Source organism: Lynx canadensis, chromosome E1 (assembly GCF_007474595.2).
Source record: "Lynx canadensis isolate LIC74 chromosome E1, mLynCan4.pri.v2, whole genome shotgun sequence".
In the NCBI taxonomy this organism is placed as follows: domain Eukaryota; kingdom Metazoa; phylum Chordata; class Mammalia; order Carnivora; family Felidae; genus Lynx; species Lynx canadensis.
The window spans coordinates 16394110-16411183 of NC_044316.2; the positions used below are offsets into that span (position 1 = coordinate 16394110).

The following is a 17074-nucleotide window of genomic DNA, read 5'->3' on the forward strand; positions in this document are numbered from 1 at the left end:
AGTTTATATATATATATATATATATATATAGATATAGATATATATTACTAAAGAATTAAAAATTTTTAAACAGATGCATCAGGTGTATTGATGCTTTAAAGTTGTATAAAAGCAATGGGAAGGGGGCCAACAGAAGAACTGCTTATTGGGGTAGAGGCAGCATCAAAGAACTCCTGAGCCCTGTGGAGACTGATGTAACGTCACTTTGCTGAGGATCCTGACTACAGACTGAACTGTAAAATGTAGACCAGCTCTCCAGGCTGAGGAGCAGGGGAGGCAGGGCCAGGTGGCCCTGACCTCTTCGGTATAGATGTCTAAGGCAGAGGCCAGGGCCTGGGCTGTGTGCTCTATCTAGTAAGAAAGTCTCCATGAGGATCCTAGAGCCCAAGGTTGTAAAAGGAAGTGAAGACCTTGCATTCATATGATCCTCTCTGCCATCTCCAATGCCAAAGGGACCCAAGGTAGCTGAACATATTTAAGACTTTGTCACCCAAGTTTAAACAGATGAATGTTAGTTATAAATGGTTCCTCTACTGTACTTTGCCATTTGGAAGGTCAATCCCTAGAACTGGAGATTCTTTCAGGTCACCAAGAAGGTGCTGGTATCAGCTAGCATACATTGTTTACTGGGAGGGCATCCACTCTTGAGGTCTCTGTCAGCCCTTGGGACATGACCTCGGTCCCCTGGCACCTCAGGGGTCTGATTCTTTCATCTGACTTGATAAACCAGCTGCTGTCTTAGAAGTTCCTTCTGCCCTGCTGACACTGTCCTCAGATGTCCCCAAGGACTAGCCAGGTACTCCAGCCCCTGTTCCAAAGCATTCCTTCTCAAAGCACTTCATAGCATGACAAACCTCCTGCTGGCTCTTACACCTCTACAATTGGCTCTCAGGGGCTTTGTCTGACAGTCCTTTCCCTGCTTCCTAAATATTCGTATTCCTGAGGCTCAGTTCGCTGCCCTCCTTTCATGCATGCTTCCTCAGAGACTTATAAATCAAGGTATTTAAAATGGGGACATTTTATTAACAACAGTTCCTTATGAGTCTACCAGGGATGCAACAAAGGCAATCTTTCCCAGGAGCTTGGGGAAGCTGCTAGAGCATCAGGTGTTCCTGCTAGAGACAGTTTTCAAGGTCGTGCCTCATGTATACACCTCCTCCACCTGCTCCCACGCAGTTCTGAGGCATTAACTCAGGGACTGTCTCATGGGCCTGAGGGCTAACCCAATTTTGTCAGGCAAAAGGAGGGCTGGGAGCACCTGGGTGGCTCAGTCAGTTGGGTGTCCAACTTCAGTTTGGGCCATGATCTCATGGTGCATGAGTTCGAGCTCTGCATCGAGTTCACTGATGTCAGTGCAGAGCCCACTTTGGATTTTCTGTCCACCCCCCTCCCCCCAGCTCTGCCCCTTCCCTGCTTGTGCTCTCTCTCTCAAAAATAAATAAATCTTAAAAAAAAATAGGGCTGAACAGAAAGGCCTGCAGCACCTGGCCTTGTTTTTTGTCCTCTGCTAGGTTTGGTGGTCCCTTACCAAGCAGTCACTGCTTGCAGCTGGGGTGATCATTGGTGCCAGTTAGCCCTTCTCACCTCTACTCCCAAGTAGGAAGGTAACTTCCTCTTTCCAGGCACCTTCCCGGGGACTGGGACTGGGAAAACTCCATCATTCAGTCTGGTTATGAAGCTCAGTTTTAAAAAGTTCTGAACCATAACAGGCAGGAATGAACCAGAGCACATAAAGCCACTTTACACAACTTCTGTATGCTACTGGAGGGGTGGTCAGAGGAGTGGCAGCAGGGACCTCTGCCTCTCCTTACAAGGGCATCCCTGATCACCCTTACCACTCTCATGTCCTTCACCCAGCCCTGCCCTGCAAAGCATTCCAGACTTTTGGAGATCACTGCCAATGCTTGAAACGCCCAGACAGAACTGAAGACAAGAGCCTGGGTATCTGAGGTCATCTAGTCACCTCTCATTGGTGGGGACCCTCACTGTCTTTGCTTCCAACAGCTCTGAATACACCAGAACTCATTCATTTAACAAGGGCTATGGGTCTGCACAGGCTTCATCGGTGACTCATGCATATCTGCCCCCACTGTCCCATGAGATGATGACATGGCATTTCTGTTTGTCTCAGCACCGTATGCTCTAGGAGTGTGCTGTCTGTTAGGGAAGATGGGGCAGATAAAAATAAGTTAAAAGGCGCTCATTATCCAAAAAGAACTGAGACCTGAAAAGGCTTCTCTGAGTCAACCTACTTAAAATGGAGACCAGAGTGGCATATAATAAATGGTAGAAAAGGTTTGATTGGAACTTCTTGCAAAATACAACTACTACTAAACCTAGTATCGCTTAACAAAATGTAATTGCAACTATGGGATAATTCGTAGAACAAAATTATTTTAAGTATATTTCCTACGTAAAATTATATGATTGCCCAATAGGACACCATTTCCATAGGGCAATCAGTCATTTTTGCAAAAGTTAGTCAAGGGCTTCCTCAGTTTTCCTGAAGCCCTCTCTCTCTCTCTCTTTTTGTTATTTACATTTAAGTTAGTTAACATGAAGTGTAGTCTGGCTTCAGGAATAGAAAGAACCCAGTGATTCATCTCTTGCATATGACACCCAGTGCTCATCCCAGAAAGTGCCCTCCTTAACGCTTGTCACCCATTTAACCCACACCCCCGGCCCCCCACTCCAGCAACCCTCAGTTTGTTCTTTGTATTTAACAGTCTCTTATGGTTTCCCTCCCTGTTTTTATCTTATTTTTCCTTCCCTTCCCCTATGTTCATCTGTTGAGTTTCTCAAATTCCACATGAGTGAAATCATGGTATCTTTCTCTGACTTACTTTGCTTAGCATAATACCATCCAGTTCCATCCACACTGTTGCAAATGGCAAGATTTCTTTATTTTTTCATTGTTGAGTAGTATTCCACTGTGTATATATACCACATCTGAAGGCCTCTCTTTATCCATTATCTCATTGATACTCAAATCACCCCCATGAAGTACCTACTTGGTTCCATGAAGCTCTTCATTTGTTAATGGACCTGACTCTCAGATCCTCATTTGCCAATGACTGCAATCATTTTGAGCAGTTTTGCAATAACACTTTCATGGCTTTATGAAATTCTAGGTTTTAAAACTTAAATTTTACTTTGACACCATTTTGTTGCATTGTCAATATCAGAAGTTTACAACATCCCACAGTCGTAAGTATGAAATGGGCTATGATGGATGGATGGTGTTAGGTAGGGAGATGTTAAAAAAGAGACACTAGGCTTGTTCTAAGCCCCATCTCAGTAAATCATGGCTTAATAATTAACCTAAGTGCACCTTCGGCTCTCCAGGCATAACCTTTAACCAGTCATCATGGAAATACCCAGTCAGCACTAGTGAGATAATCCACTTGATAGACCCCTTCTCTTCCTGTTAGAAAGGCGACCTTCCTGGAATAATGCATTCTTTAGTAATAATTTGCCTTCCCAGCCCCATTTCTGCCTTTTAAAAAACCTTGCAGCCCTTCAGAGCTCCTTTCTATTGCTGGATGAGATGTTGCTGAACTCATGAGTTGTTGAATCAAACCAATTTGATCTTTAAAGTTACTCAGTTGAATTTTTGTTGTTTAATAATGTCTATGTGGAAAGTAATTTTCTAAATTTTCATGTCTGATGACTTTAGCTTTCCTCTACAACTTTATTATTTTTTAAAATAATTAAAAAAATTTTTTTCAACGTTTATTTATTTTTGGGACAAAGAGAGACAGAGCAAGAACGGGGGAGGGGCAGAGAGAGAGGGAGACACAGAATCGGAAACAGGCTCCAGGCTCCGAGCCATCAGCCCAGAGCCTGACGCGGGGCTCGAACTCACGGACCGCGAGATCGTGACCTGGCTGAAGTCGGACGCTTAACCGACTGCGCCAGCCAGGGGCCCCTAAAATAATAATTTTTTAAAGTTTATTTTATTTATTTTGAGAGAGAGAGAGAAGAGAGCACACAGCAGGGGAAGAGAGTGAAGGAGAGAGAGAGAATCCCAAGCAGGGTCTGCACTGTCAGTGCAGAGCCTGTTGTGGGGCTCAAACTCATGAACTGTGAGATCACGACCTGACCCGAAATCAAGAGTCAGACCCTGAACTGTCTGAGCCACCCTGGTGCCCCTCCTCTACAACTTTAGAGGAACTTGGATACTGAGATACTTAGAATGGCTCAAAGGAGCTCAAAGGCTCTCTCTGACCAGAGAGCCTGCCTTTGAGGGGCAGCAGTGACTTCAACTGATGGTAGTACTGGGTCAGCATGAGCCAAGTCAGGAGGGCAGGTTTGGGAAACTGAGCTGGAGTGCATGGGTTAAAAGAGGCCAAGAAAGTCTATTTCAGGTTAAACACTGTTCTCAGTTCTATAACTATTTAGGGTTTCTGACAAGAGAATTGAAGAAGATGATAATAGTTAAGGTTTATTATGGGTCAGGCACTGTTTAAGTACTTGAATTAACACATTTAATTCTCCTATCAACCTGGTGAGGTCAGGACGATTATATCTTCATTTGAAAATAAGGCAACTGAGCCAGCATTGCTGTTAAGGCTCTGGCACAAGGTCACACAGCAAAAAGGCAGCAGAACCATGGTTTGAGTCTAGGTGCTCTGCCTCCAGAAGCCATACTCCCAACCACTGCCCTATCCAGTCTCTCCTTAGTCAAGGCCAGCTGGGAGTGAGTGCTAGGAGGATTAAGTGGGAAAAACAGTAAGAGGCCATGTGCAGGATAAAAGGCCTAAATCAGAGTAGAGAAGGCTGAGGAGCAATTCCAAAGGGACCCTTAATGTATTAGTGCTGTTACATTGGATTTACACAGGACTTTTTATTTCCAAAATCCAGAACCATATTACAGTATGCATGAAGCAGTCCCTGTTGCAAGAAAGAATTCGCTCACTCAGTGAAATTTTCTGAATTTCTTAGGAGGAGCTCCCCCACTCAACTGCAAGACTTCCACCTCTAACACAGAGACAAATCTGCATTTAAGATCATTGGCAGTAGACACTGACTCCATCAGAGGTCAAGACAACTTCAGCCTGAAGAAGCTAGAGCCTGGGGTCTGTCTATGTGTGTGTAGCCCTAGGCTTCTCTGACCCAGGGATTGTGGGACCTGTGTTCGAGCCCCCTTAATTGCTTATTTAGGGTGTGACCTTGACCATTCTACTCTGCTTTAATTTCTCATCTGCAGGGATGTTTGTCTAGTCAACTCACAAGGCTGTTGTCGTTCCGACCTCACCTGTTTTATTGGCAAATAATATTACTCACCTGTTCTAAGCCACTTATTTTCTCCTCTTTTGTTTCAACATAGCCCCTCTTAAAAAAGGATGTGAGGGTCTCACTGACACTCAGGGGGGCATCTTCACCAACAAATGTCTCCAGAAGTTGCACAAACTGGAGCAGATTGAAAGAAACTCCATTGAAAGCACTCCCACCTTTTACTTCCTTGTAAGACTGAATATTTCTGATAATTGCATGTAGGTCTATTAAGCAAGAAACATACAACAAACAGTAAAGTGAACAATTTCTTAAAGCTTAGAGAAAATATACGAGTACTTATTGTAATAAACATCTGCTACTTTTTTCCTGTTAGGAATCCATGCTCCCTTCATGAGGAAAACATCTCTTCCCCACTGTCAGTTTAGATTAATCAGGTGGCACTCAGCCTCCCCCACCCTCGTGACAAGAATGACTACGTGACATAGGTCTGGCCAATGATTTCTATATGACAGCAATGTAATCCACTACATATGCCAATGAGAATGAGCCCCAGAACTTTTTTTGGGAACTATTGGGGAAGAATCATTCTTTTTGTATTCTGATTCCTGAACTAGTAGGATATAGGCTTAGCAATACTCTTATAAATATATCTGCCACAACATGAAGAAAACTACCTAAAACTGAAAGTTACACAGAGAGGAACGGGGCTGAGAAGCAAAGATGGTGTCTCGCTGCTATTATTGAGCCCTTGGATTCATTTGTGTCTGAAGCCAGCTGTAGTCTGGACTTCACAGTTAAACAAATCTATAAATACCATTGCAACCTCTCCCCCAAAGAGTCTTGACTAATATATTTATCTTCAAGCTCAATGTTATGAAGCATATTTCATAAAATATCAGCCCAGTGACTTGTGTTTGATTTATTCATCAATTCAATCATTCATGCCCTCATGCCTTCCATATGAGATTGACTTGACTTGAAAATAATCACCAATGCAATTTTTTAGGTCGTAAAGCAAAACTGAAATAAAGAAGTAAGACCAGAAGAAGAATATGAACTAGTATAGGCCACAAGACCTTGACCAATGCCATGCATTTTTACCAAAATATTTTGAGGATAGGAAGTTTGTTATTTGACCCAGGCTTAAATGAGAAAAAAATTTGCTGATAGGAAGAAAACAATCTTAATATAATTAGTAATCAAATATACTGCTTGTTGATGAAAGATAAAATGATAAAATAGTATTGTAGTAATATGAGTACTGGTTGGAATAATCATTGTTTAATACATGGTTTATTTGAGAGCTAAAAGTTACTCTTTGTGCTCTCTGTTGTTGAGGAGATCTTTCTTTATAAGTCTTCAAAACCATGACATATTCTCACCTGTCTGACATGTTGAGTTATGGGACTACCAGGGAGAGGAATAGCTGGAATGATTTCCATTGAGTTCTAATATCCAATATCTGATTCCTTTTGTACACCTGTATCATAGCTTCAAAGAAGTTGTAGGGCCATGTAATGGTCAAAACAAATTATATACTAATGCATATGACTTAAGGCAGAAAAGCATTCATCAATAGCACATGCCTACATGTACACTACCACTAAAAACATCCACCTTGTATATATTTAGATCCATCAATTCAGTGACAAAATAATGCAAGGATCATCCTGCCATTGTGTCTTGGCTAAGTTCATGGGGTACCACAGTAAATTAAATTCATCAACTGGACTGCCATCTATCCTTCCTAATTTGGTTGCTGACATGTACCTGTGAACCTGGAGCTACCGTAGAGTAAGTTTGCTTGTTCTTCTTCTTCGCATTTGATATAATCCATATTCCAGTTACATGTCAAAAGTTCACCTAAAAATATACATTCCATAACATGGACAATTTAATTTCACTTTCATAATGTTTTTGTTCTAGAGTATAAATGAAAGGAGGATTAAATAAGGAGTCACCTGACCATGACTTTCCTTCTATTTTTTGGGACTTTTCACAAGATGGATCTTTCTGAACTTCCTTTTTTGTAGTTTCTAAAAGGTATAAGAGAAAGTACCATAATGAACTGGAACTTAAATAAAAACTTGAAAAAAAAATAAAAGGCCTTTGAATTGGACATTATATATTCTATGATAAATTCCTAAGTTAATAAATGAGAAAAATGCTTTGCATACAGAACACTAAAAACTTTCTATCAGATAATTTCCCACATATTTTATATCACACTCAACCATAATGATATCACTTAATAACTCTAGTTGTTGAGAGAAGCTCTATGACAAAAGCTATTCCTGGTACCCAAATCTGGCCACTCAATATGAGGGCTACATTTCCTAGTCTCTGTCACAGCTAGGTGTCATCAAATGCCTAAATTCTGACCAGTGCCATGTGTAAGCAAGTGATGTAATGCCTATCCCTTCTTCTTTCTCCTTACCTTCTGGTCAGAATGTGGATATGTTAGTGAGCCATCCTGGACTATGTGGTTAGGGGAGACACAAGATAGGACTTGAGCCATTGCTGATTTCATGAGACTGAGCTGTCACATGACTTTTATATCAGAAGGAAAGAAACTTCTATGCAGTTTATACATTGCTATTTTGTTTTATTTTTATGTTTTTTTTAGACACTGTCATTTTGAATCACTGCTACACATAGCCAAAATCAAGTCATCACCAATAACATCTAATTGAATAGTAACTTCACAATTTTTCTAGCTGCATCCCTCCTACATAAGGAGAGCCAGAAATTAGTGGCCCTTTTTGTGAAGAAATAAACATCATGCTGAAAAAATGAGAGATTTCAAATTAGTTAATGATAATGTAGAAACTACAACACAGGTTACTCATTTCTTAGGTGTTTTAAATAAGGATTTTCTTTGGGACTGTGGGACTTTAAAATTAAAGAGCAGAACTTTAAAAATATTCGTGCCTAACTGAGGTCTTAAGCGGTATTGAGTTTGGCTCTCTAAGTTAGATTTAAAAAAAAAAAGACATACATTTGAATAGGTAATTCAGAGGAAAAGTCTTTTGCAGAATAAATATTTGAAATTCAGGGTGCTTTCTGTCTTCAATGTAACCTTCAGAAATGTTTCTAGAACATATATCTTATATAACTGAAAAAAGCAAGACCCATTTTATAGTCGAAACAAAAAAATTTTAGGGGTGTCTAGGTGGCTCAGTTGGTTGAGTGTCTGATTCTTCTCTTGATTTCTGCTCAGGTCATGATCCCAGGGTCATAGGATGGAGCCCTGTGTTGAGCTCTGCACTGAGCATGGAACCTGCTTGGAATTCTCTCTCTCCTTCTTCCCCTCTCCCCTGCTCACACACACTTTCTCTCTAGAAAAAAATTTAAAAAAATAAATAAAAGACATTTTTTAAAGTGGCTTCTAATATTACACGCTACATTTAAAACTAAAGGGCTTCTACTGCCTTTTCAGGAGTCCAGTGAAGCTTTCTATATGTAACATCACCAGATTACTTCTTTATGAATGGGCTTCCTGTGCAAAAGGAATTCTAGGTAAATTGAAAACAGAAACATTCTGGTTTGCATTTAATTGATTGTTCAAGGCCTAGATGCATATTCAGTAGCAAAATATGTCTAAGGTTTGATTGATCTGATATGCCAGAAAAAAATGCTAATTGAAATGATTATTTTCTGAAAAGACTTTAACAATCATTCCACAAAACAGAGAGCCAATGTCATAGAAAAACTGCATTACTACCTGAAAGATGATATTTTCTTCTTGATATTGGAACCTCCTCTTGCAGTTCAGGACTCACAAATAGTTCCTCTTCATATATTTGCTCCTGAGTCTTCTTTTCCTGTGGGAGGATTTCAGTATGTTCAAAGGAAGCAGACTCCCTAGATTTTCTACTTTCTCTAAAGATACTACCTCTTCCTGACTGTAAAGTTGAATCTATGTCCTGTTGTTTTTCTGGAATTATCTCTCCAGATGGTTCTTGTTCCGCACGTGACCCTTTGTGTGGTCCTTGTTCTGTTACTGACTCTCTGTGTGATTCTTGTTCTGAGATTGACCCTCTGTGTGGTCCTTGTGCTGCTATTGATTCTCTGTGGTGTCCTTGTTCTGCAGTTGATTCCATGTGGACTCCTTGTTTTGAAGATGATACTCTTTGTGGTGGTCCTTGTCCTGTTACTGAATCACTATGTCGTCTTTGTTCTGTTATTAACTCTCTACTTGATCCTTGTTCTGGAGTTGACCCTGTGTGGGTTTGTTTTGTTATTATTTCTCTGTATAGTTCTTTTTTTCCAGTAGACTCTTTGTCTTGTTCTTGTTCTTTGGTTGAAATTCTGTTTGGTTCTTGTTCTGCTGTCATCCCTCTCTGTTGTTCTGGTGGTGTTGATTCTGTAAGTTCATCATGTTTATGTTGATCTTCTGGAGTTTCTAACAATTTGCTTTGGGTTTTGCTAGCATGTAATGCATTTATCTCTAAGAGCACTTTGTCAAAGTCTTCATAAATATGTTTCTGATTATCCATGTCTCCCCAGAACTCAGGCAAGTCTATCTCTTCAAATTCAATGAATGGCCCTAATGCAGAAAACAAAATATTTACTTAAACAATTGATCTTATAATGCAGAATCAGAGCCAGTAAATTAATGCAAAACAGCATTGATGACAGTGATTATAACATAGGCTTATTGTTTTAAATAAATAACAGCTTTCCCTCCAACACAAGAGGCAAAAAGATATTCAAAGGAACATAAAAGATGCTCACTACTGTAAGTTAGAAATCATCCCTTCCTAAAAGGTGTGGCTTTGGAAATGAACATGATTCTTCTTTTTCTACTTGCAGAGTTGCTTAAAACTGCCAAGACAAATAGAATGTATCCAGATTTGAAGGGGTACACACACACCAATGTTTATAGCAGCATTATCAACAATAGCCAAACTATGAAAAGAGCCCAAATGTCCATTGACTGATGAATGGATAAAGAAGATGTGGTATATTTACGATGGAATATTACTCAGCCATCAAAAGGATGAAATCTTGCCATTTGCAATGACTTGGATGGAGCTAGAATGTATTATGCTAAGCAAAATAAGTCAACCAGATAAAGACAAATATTACATGATTTCATTCATATGGGGAATTTAAGAAACAAAACAGATGAACACATGGGAAGGGGGGGAAAGAAAAGGAAAGAGGGAAACAAATCACAGGAGACTCTTAACTATAGAGAACAAACTGAGGGTTTGTTGATGGAAGGCAGGGGATGGGCTAGATGGATGATGGGTGTTAAGGAGTGCACGGTGTAAGTGATGAAACCAATATTACACTGCTTGTTAACTAAATTTTAATAAAAATTAAAAAAGAATTTATCTACTCTTGGTCCTCCCACAATAAGCACAGCATAGGGATTAGGGGGAGGACACATGTCTTCCACCTCAAATACCTTTTCAATATCTGCAATATCAAAATAAGGCAAGTCTCTATCCATGACTATCATTCCCTGGACTATGTTTTCCCAATATTAATTTCCCCCCTTTCTTATTCTCCACCTTTCTTTCTTTTTCATTCCTTAATTCCTTTCCTCCTCAACTTATATGAACACCTGTTTCATGAATCTAGGGAAAGATTAGATAGCATTCACCAGAACTCCACTTAAACACCACCACCACCACCACCACCACCACCACCAACAACAACAACAACAAAACAAGCCTGGTGTCCAGGACCACTCTCTGTAGTGGGATTCATGACACAAAACTGTTCCTTTCTCACCCAAAACATTTAGTAGCCACGCTATAAAAGTATGATTCCCACAGTTTTCAGGATTACTCTATATCACCCATAGATTTTTAAGTATCCGACTAGTTTTACATAGAACTAAAATATTGACATTCTTTGGAAAACCCATCAATTTAGAGCCTTTTTTTTTCTTTAAAAAATAAAAATAAAACCCATAATTCTATTTGTTTTGGTAGTAACATAAAAAACATATTTTACTGTATTATTTCAATAAAGGCATACAAGTAAAAATGCTTGGGAGAAGAAAACCTAGAAATGTTAGAATTCTAAGTTAGATATTAAAACTAGAATAACCATTACCAACTTAATTTCCAAAATATTCAGATTATCACTCAAGCACCTCTTCATTTGAATGAACTTAAAATTGAGTTCTACATGCAGAAGGTTGAAACTAGACCACTTTCTCACACCATTCACAAAAATAAACTCAAAATGGATAAAGGACCTGAATGTGAGACAGGAAACCATCAAAACCTTAGAGGAGAAAGCAGGAAAAGACCTCTCTGACCTCAGCCGCAGCAATCTCTTACTCGACACATCCCCAAAGGCAAAGGAATTAAAAGCAAAAGTGAATTACTGGGACCTTATGAAGATAAAAAGCTTCTGCACAGCAAAGGAAACAACCAACAAAACTAAAAGGCAACCAACGGAATGGGAAAAGATATTTGCAAATGACATATCGGACAAAGGGCTAGTATCCAAAATCTATAAAGAGCTCACCAAACTCCACACCCGAAAAACAAATAACCCAGTGAAGAAATGGGCAGAAAACATGAATAGACACTTCTCTAAAGAAGACATCCGGATGGCCAATAGGCACATGAAAAGATGTTCAACGTCGCTCCTTATCAGGGAAATACAAATCAAAACCACACTCAGATATCACCTCATGCCAGTCAGAGTGGCTAAAATGAACAAATCAGGAGACTATAGATGCTGGAGAGGATGTGGAGAAACGGGAACCCTCTCGCACTGTTGGTGGGAATGCAAATTGGTGCAGCCGCTCTGGAAAGCAGTGTGGAGGTTCCTCAGAAAATTAAAAATAGATCTACCCTATGACCCAGCAATAGCACTGCTAGGAATTAACCCAAGGGATACAGGAGTACTGATGCACAGGGGCACTTATACCCCAATGTTTATAGCAGCACTCTCAACAATAGCCAAATGATGGAAAGAGCCTAAATGTCCATCAACTGATGAATGGATAAAGAAATTGTGGTTTATATACACAATGGAATACTACGTGGCAATGAGAAAGAATGAAATATGGCCTTTTGTAGCAACGTGGATGGAACTGGAGAGTGTGATGCTAAGTGAAATAAGCCATACAGAGAAAGACAGATACCATATGGTTTCACTCTTATGTGGATCCTAAGAAACTTAACAGAAACCCATGGGGGAAGGGAAGGAAAAAAAAAAAAAAAAGAAGTTAGAGTGGGAGAGAGCCAAAACATAAGAGACTGTTAAAAACTGAGAACAAACTGAGGGTTGATGGGGGGTGGGAGGGAGGGGAGGGTGGGTGATGGGTATGGAGGAGGGCACCTTTTGGGATGAGCACTGGGTGTTGTATGGAAACCAATTTGACAATAAATTTCATATATTAAAAAAATAAAATAAAATAAAATAAAATAAAAGATGTTGATTTTGTAAAATAAAAAAAAAATTGAGTTCTAACTTGACAACTTTAGTATCGCACTATAGTGAAAAATACATCTAGTTGTGATGAGTGAATTGTGTGGGGAATGAACAGTTAGATATAGCTATCATGATCTAAGGGAGATGTCATGTGAAGGGATTCCATGGGAATAGAATGGCTTTTATTATGCCGGTGTATTACATCATTCCAGCTTGAGCACACTCCCTTTGAGTGGCACTTACATTGTCTTGGGTTTCGCAGCAAACTTCTGAGCATTTTCGAACTTTGGTCATAGAATGTTTCCAGCAAGGCCAATGTCCTCTGCCGACCCAAAAACCCTACCTAAGCAGAAAGTTTGCAATTAGTTGTCACAGAAAATTTGAGATTTTTGTGTAAATGTAATATGGCTTATTGAAGCTTTTATCATCACCACTACTACCATCATTACGTAAATAAAAGCTGAGGAGTCAAAGTCAGGAAAGTTATACCTTGTCTTCAGGCTTATATTCTACTTCCCCATCCTGTGACATGTCAAAATACCTTGCACTTAAATATATAGATGCTTAACAAATAGTTACTGACTTAATTGTTAAATCCAATGTACAATGCTCAGTTCTTATCTAATTTGATCTGAGTATGACACTTGAAACAATTAACTGCTCCCTTCTTGTTCTATTTTTCGCATTGTTTTTATTTTGAGAAACATTTTAATTATAGAAAAATAGAGAAAATGATAAAACTAACACTTGTGTTCCCAACACCCAGAAATGATGATTATCAACATTTTGTTTATGTACTTTAAAATATATTGTTGACATCATAAAACATGTGTACTTCTTAAAATTGCTTTTACTTACTCAACATTGAGATCAATTCATGTATGTAAAGAAATATACTTTATTCCTTTTAGCTGCTGTTTTCTATTCTATAATATGAAAACACTGTAATTTTTTTAAGTCCATTTACTGATTGGCATTTCAATCATTTCCAGTGTTTTGATACTCAAATAATGCTGCAATGAATTTCCTTATACACATCTCCTTGAGTACACCTGTAAACATTTCCTTAGGGGAATAATTAAAAGTGTAATTAATGGATTGTATACTATGTGCATTTTCACCATTAGTAGTTATTGCTAAATGTTCAACAAAACACCTATACCAATTTACTTCTCACCATTACTGAATAAGAATGTAATTTCTCCATATCCATGCCAATACTAGATATTGTTAAAGGTTACAATTTTTTTCAATCTGATGGATAAAAAATGGTATCTAGTTATTTTAATTTGCATTTCCCTGATTCTTAGTGACATTAAATATTTTCATTTGTTTACTATGTATTTGCGTTCCCTCATCTATGAATGGCTTTTTTACGTCCTTTTCCTTTCTTCAGTTAGAAAGAGTTGCCTATTTCTTACTAATTTGTAAATTTTTGACAATGATCATTCTGTGATCTATATAGCAAATACCCTTTCCCAGTTTATCTCTTATTTTTTAATTTAACTTTTGGTGAGTTTAGTCATATCATAGTTTTTAATTTTGAGGCAAATATATTGATTATTTCTTTTATGATTTGTGCTTACTAGAGGTATTCTTTAAGAATATTACCTACCTGAGGTTTAAAGGCATGCTCTATACTTTATATGGGCTTCTAAAATGTTTATAATTTTGTTTTCCATATCTAGGTCTTTGATTAGATAGGACCTATTTTTCCTCATTATGGAGGCTCAAATCTAATTTTAACTTTTTCCCAGTTGTTCCAACTTAGCATTTATTGATTAGGCTCTTCTTACTGATTTCTATTGCTACCTATGTCATATGCTAAATTCTCACATACTCATAAATCTAATGTCAGGTCCAATATTCTGTAAATACAGCTTTATTTTGAAAAACCCGGGAAATCCTCCCCAGCTTGCTCTTCTTTTCATAATTGTTTTTGCTATATTTGGACCTTAATTTCCATATAGCTTTTAAAAAGTAAACCTTTTTTTATAGTACAACATACATACAGAAAAGTATACAAATAATAAGCATATGGTTTTATCACAGTATAATCACACACAGGAGCTGTTTCTCAAAGGAGAATAGTTAACATTAGTAGAGGGTATAATTTTGCTCCAAAACTCAAGTAATCTACACTGTAATTCTTCTATTGCAACTTGCCATAACATTCCAATTTGCCCCACTTCAAATACTGTAGGATAATCTAGGTGTTAAGGTATAAAGTAAAGAAGAGTTTTTGCACTGTAGAGTACAAAACCTACAAAGCCTTTTCTTTCTCTAGGACTTTAGTAGCTAACAGCTCATTTAATGTGTAACAACAGAATATAAGAGTAAAGGTTGTTCCTAAAATGTAAAAAGGTCCAATAAGCATTGTTCCTCTTTTTTAGTGGCAGGCGACATATTTGCTTCATATTTGAGATATCCTGTCATGTTTCAGGATATGCTAAAAATATTGCCATGGTAGTAAACCCTGAATTTGTATGGTTTTTATCTCTCACCCTCTGACACATATGGGTTGTACCAAAGCATCTAAAGCATCATGCTCAGCAGATCCAATCACCATGGTGGAAATCATCGTGGTTAGTAGATCTGACATTCTGTGAAATGTCTGCATAATAGATTTTAATAGAAAGAAAGAGGGCTGCTTATTGCTCTGGCAAGGCAGTAAAAGTATAGTGCTGACAGGTTAAATCAAACTTCTGTTGGTCCTTGTAAACTGCTCTAGAGAGAATAGTATTTGACAAACCAATAGTTGTAAATGAGGAGGTTGTGTCAGTTTGGTTCAATAAAGATTCCACACAGTGGATAACAACTGCAAATGGAGTCGTAGTAGTCTACAAACATTCTTTAAGATCTATCTTCTGCATAGGCAAAACAGGAGAATTAGACAAGAATGTGATAGGGTTACTTCTTCTGAACCTTCATTCATGTGTTTTTATATCTAATTTCTGTGGAATGACTTTGTTTTTGTTATTTTTGTTTATTTTTACCATTCTGGCAGACTGAGAAAGTTCAGGAGTTTCTATGTGGTCCTTCCTACCATGACATCCTTTTAGTCCCTAATTTGTGAGGATGCTGCTAGTCACTGAGTATGTCTATTCTAATTATACATTCAGGAACCAGAAACAAACAGAGCTAAATCCAAAGATTAATTGGGGGACCAAAATAGCATTTATCACTTGACACCTATAAGCTCTAATTTTAACCAGTGGTCCACTGGGGGATTTTGAGATCTTAGGAATTAGTATTAACTTGCAGTCAGTGTCTGGTAATCTCTGAAAGTCTGGGATATTTTCCTTTTTCCAATGTATATCACCCTAGTAAATGGCTACAGGTATTTTGAGGAATGCTTGCAGTAAGATCTACAGTATATGTTTGAGGCAGTCTTGTAGGATTCTTTCTCAAGAGAGCCAGACTCCTGTTCAATCAAAGAATTCTGGGTGTATAAATTGGCTTAAGTCTGGAAAGTGGATGAGAAGCCAAGATTCTCCCTTGAGGTGTCTCAACTCATGTTTTTAGCCTCATAGTTAGAGCTTTTCTGTGAATAACTCTAGTAATAATTTAATAGACATCCTATCTATGTAACTCTAAGGAAACTGGTCAAAATTTTCAGATGGCTACTTTAATTCTTATTGTTCATTGTGGTAATTCCAATTATACATTCAGTAAGTAGGTAAATAACCACAGTGTAAGTCCCAGACAAAATGAATTCATTATAATATGGACCTTGACATTGGGCATTGAGTTAAAATGCCATTTATCTATGATATCTATGAGCACTGACTTTGACCAGTAGCTCTTGTCTCTGGCAGTTAAATACCATGTCTTCTATCATTCTGGAATCCCATAATTTCAATGGCACTATCTACTGCCATCAACTTCAGCCTACAGAGGACAGCTACCAAAGAGATTTTTTTGGAGATACTAGTCTTCTCCTCATTAATGTACTTCTCAAGAAAGTGTCATCTGTGCCCTCTGGGGGGATATGGTAAAGGTGCATAATGGGCAGGCTACATAAGAGAAATCAACTTTAACAACCTTATAAGCTTTTGGATTTCTTCCTCTATAGTATTCCAAGAAGACTCTGGCATCTCAATCTCATTGAACATAAGCCATATTTGAGTCAAGGTTTCAATTTACCTACCAAGAAAACTGTTAAAACCATTCACAGATACTCAAAATATTATTGCTAAGTAAATTTTCTAAGTATAACAATATTGACAAGTTTGAGCCAATCCAAACTTATATCTATCCTTCCTAGTCTAAAAGTTTTATAGTCAATCCCCACACATATTCTCTAGGTTTTTGCTGCTATGAATTAGTAAAAACTTACTATTCCCTTAGAGTACCAACAATCACCTCTCAGTACAGATTTGACTAGTTCTGTTGGGACACGCTGAGATCTGACTCCAACTTTGGGTCT

General features: G+C 38.3%; 1 protein-coding gene across 1 annotated transcript in view; it reads right to left on the minus strand.

The window, feature by feature from the left end:
• The window catches only part of EFCAB5 (EF-hand calcium binding domain 5), a 200993-nt gene that overhangs the window by 56729 nt on the left and 127190 nt on the right, over nt 1-17074 (minus strand). Inside the window, exons 12-16 of the mRNA XM_030295821.2 lie at nt 12889-12988; nt 8963-9787; nt 7200-7274; nt 7009-7101; nt 5287-5501 (exon numbers count right to left, since the gene is read on the minus strand). Coding sequence (XP_030151681.1) covers nt 5287-5501; nt 7009-7101; nt 7200-7274; nt 8963-9787; nt 12889-12988 — 1308 coding nt within the window. The remainder of the gene's footprint in view (nt 1-5286; nt 5502-7008; nt 7102-7199; nt 7275-8962; nt 9788-12888; nt 12989-17074) is intronic.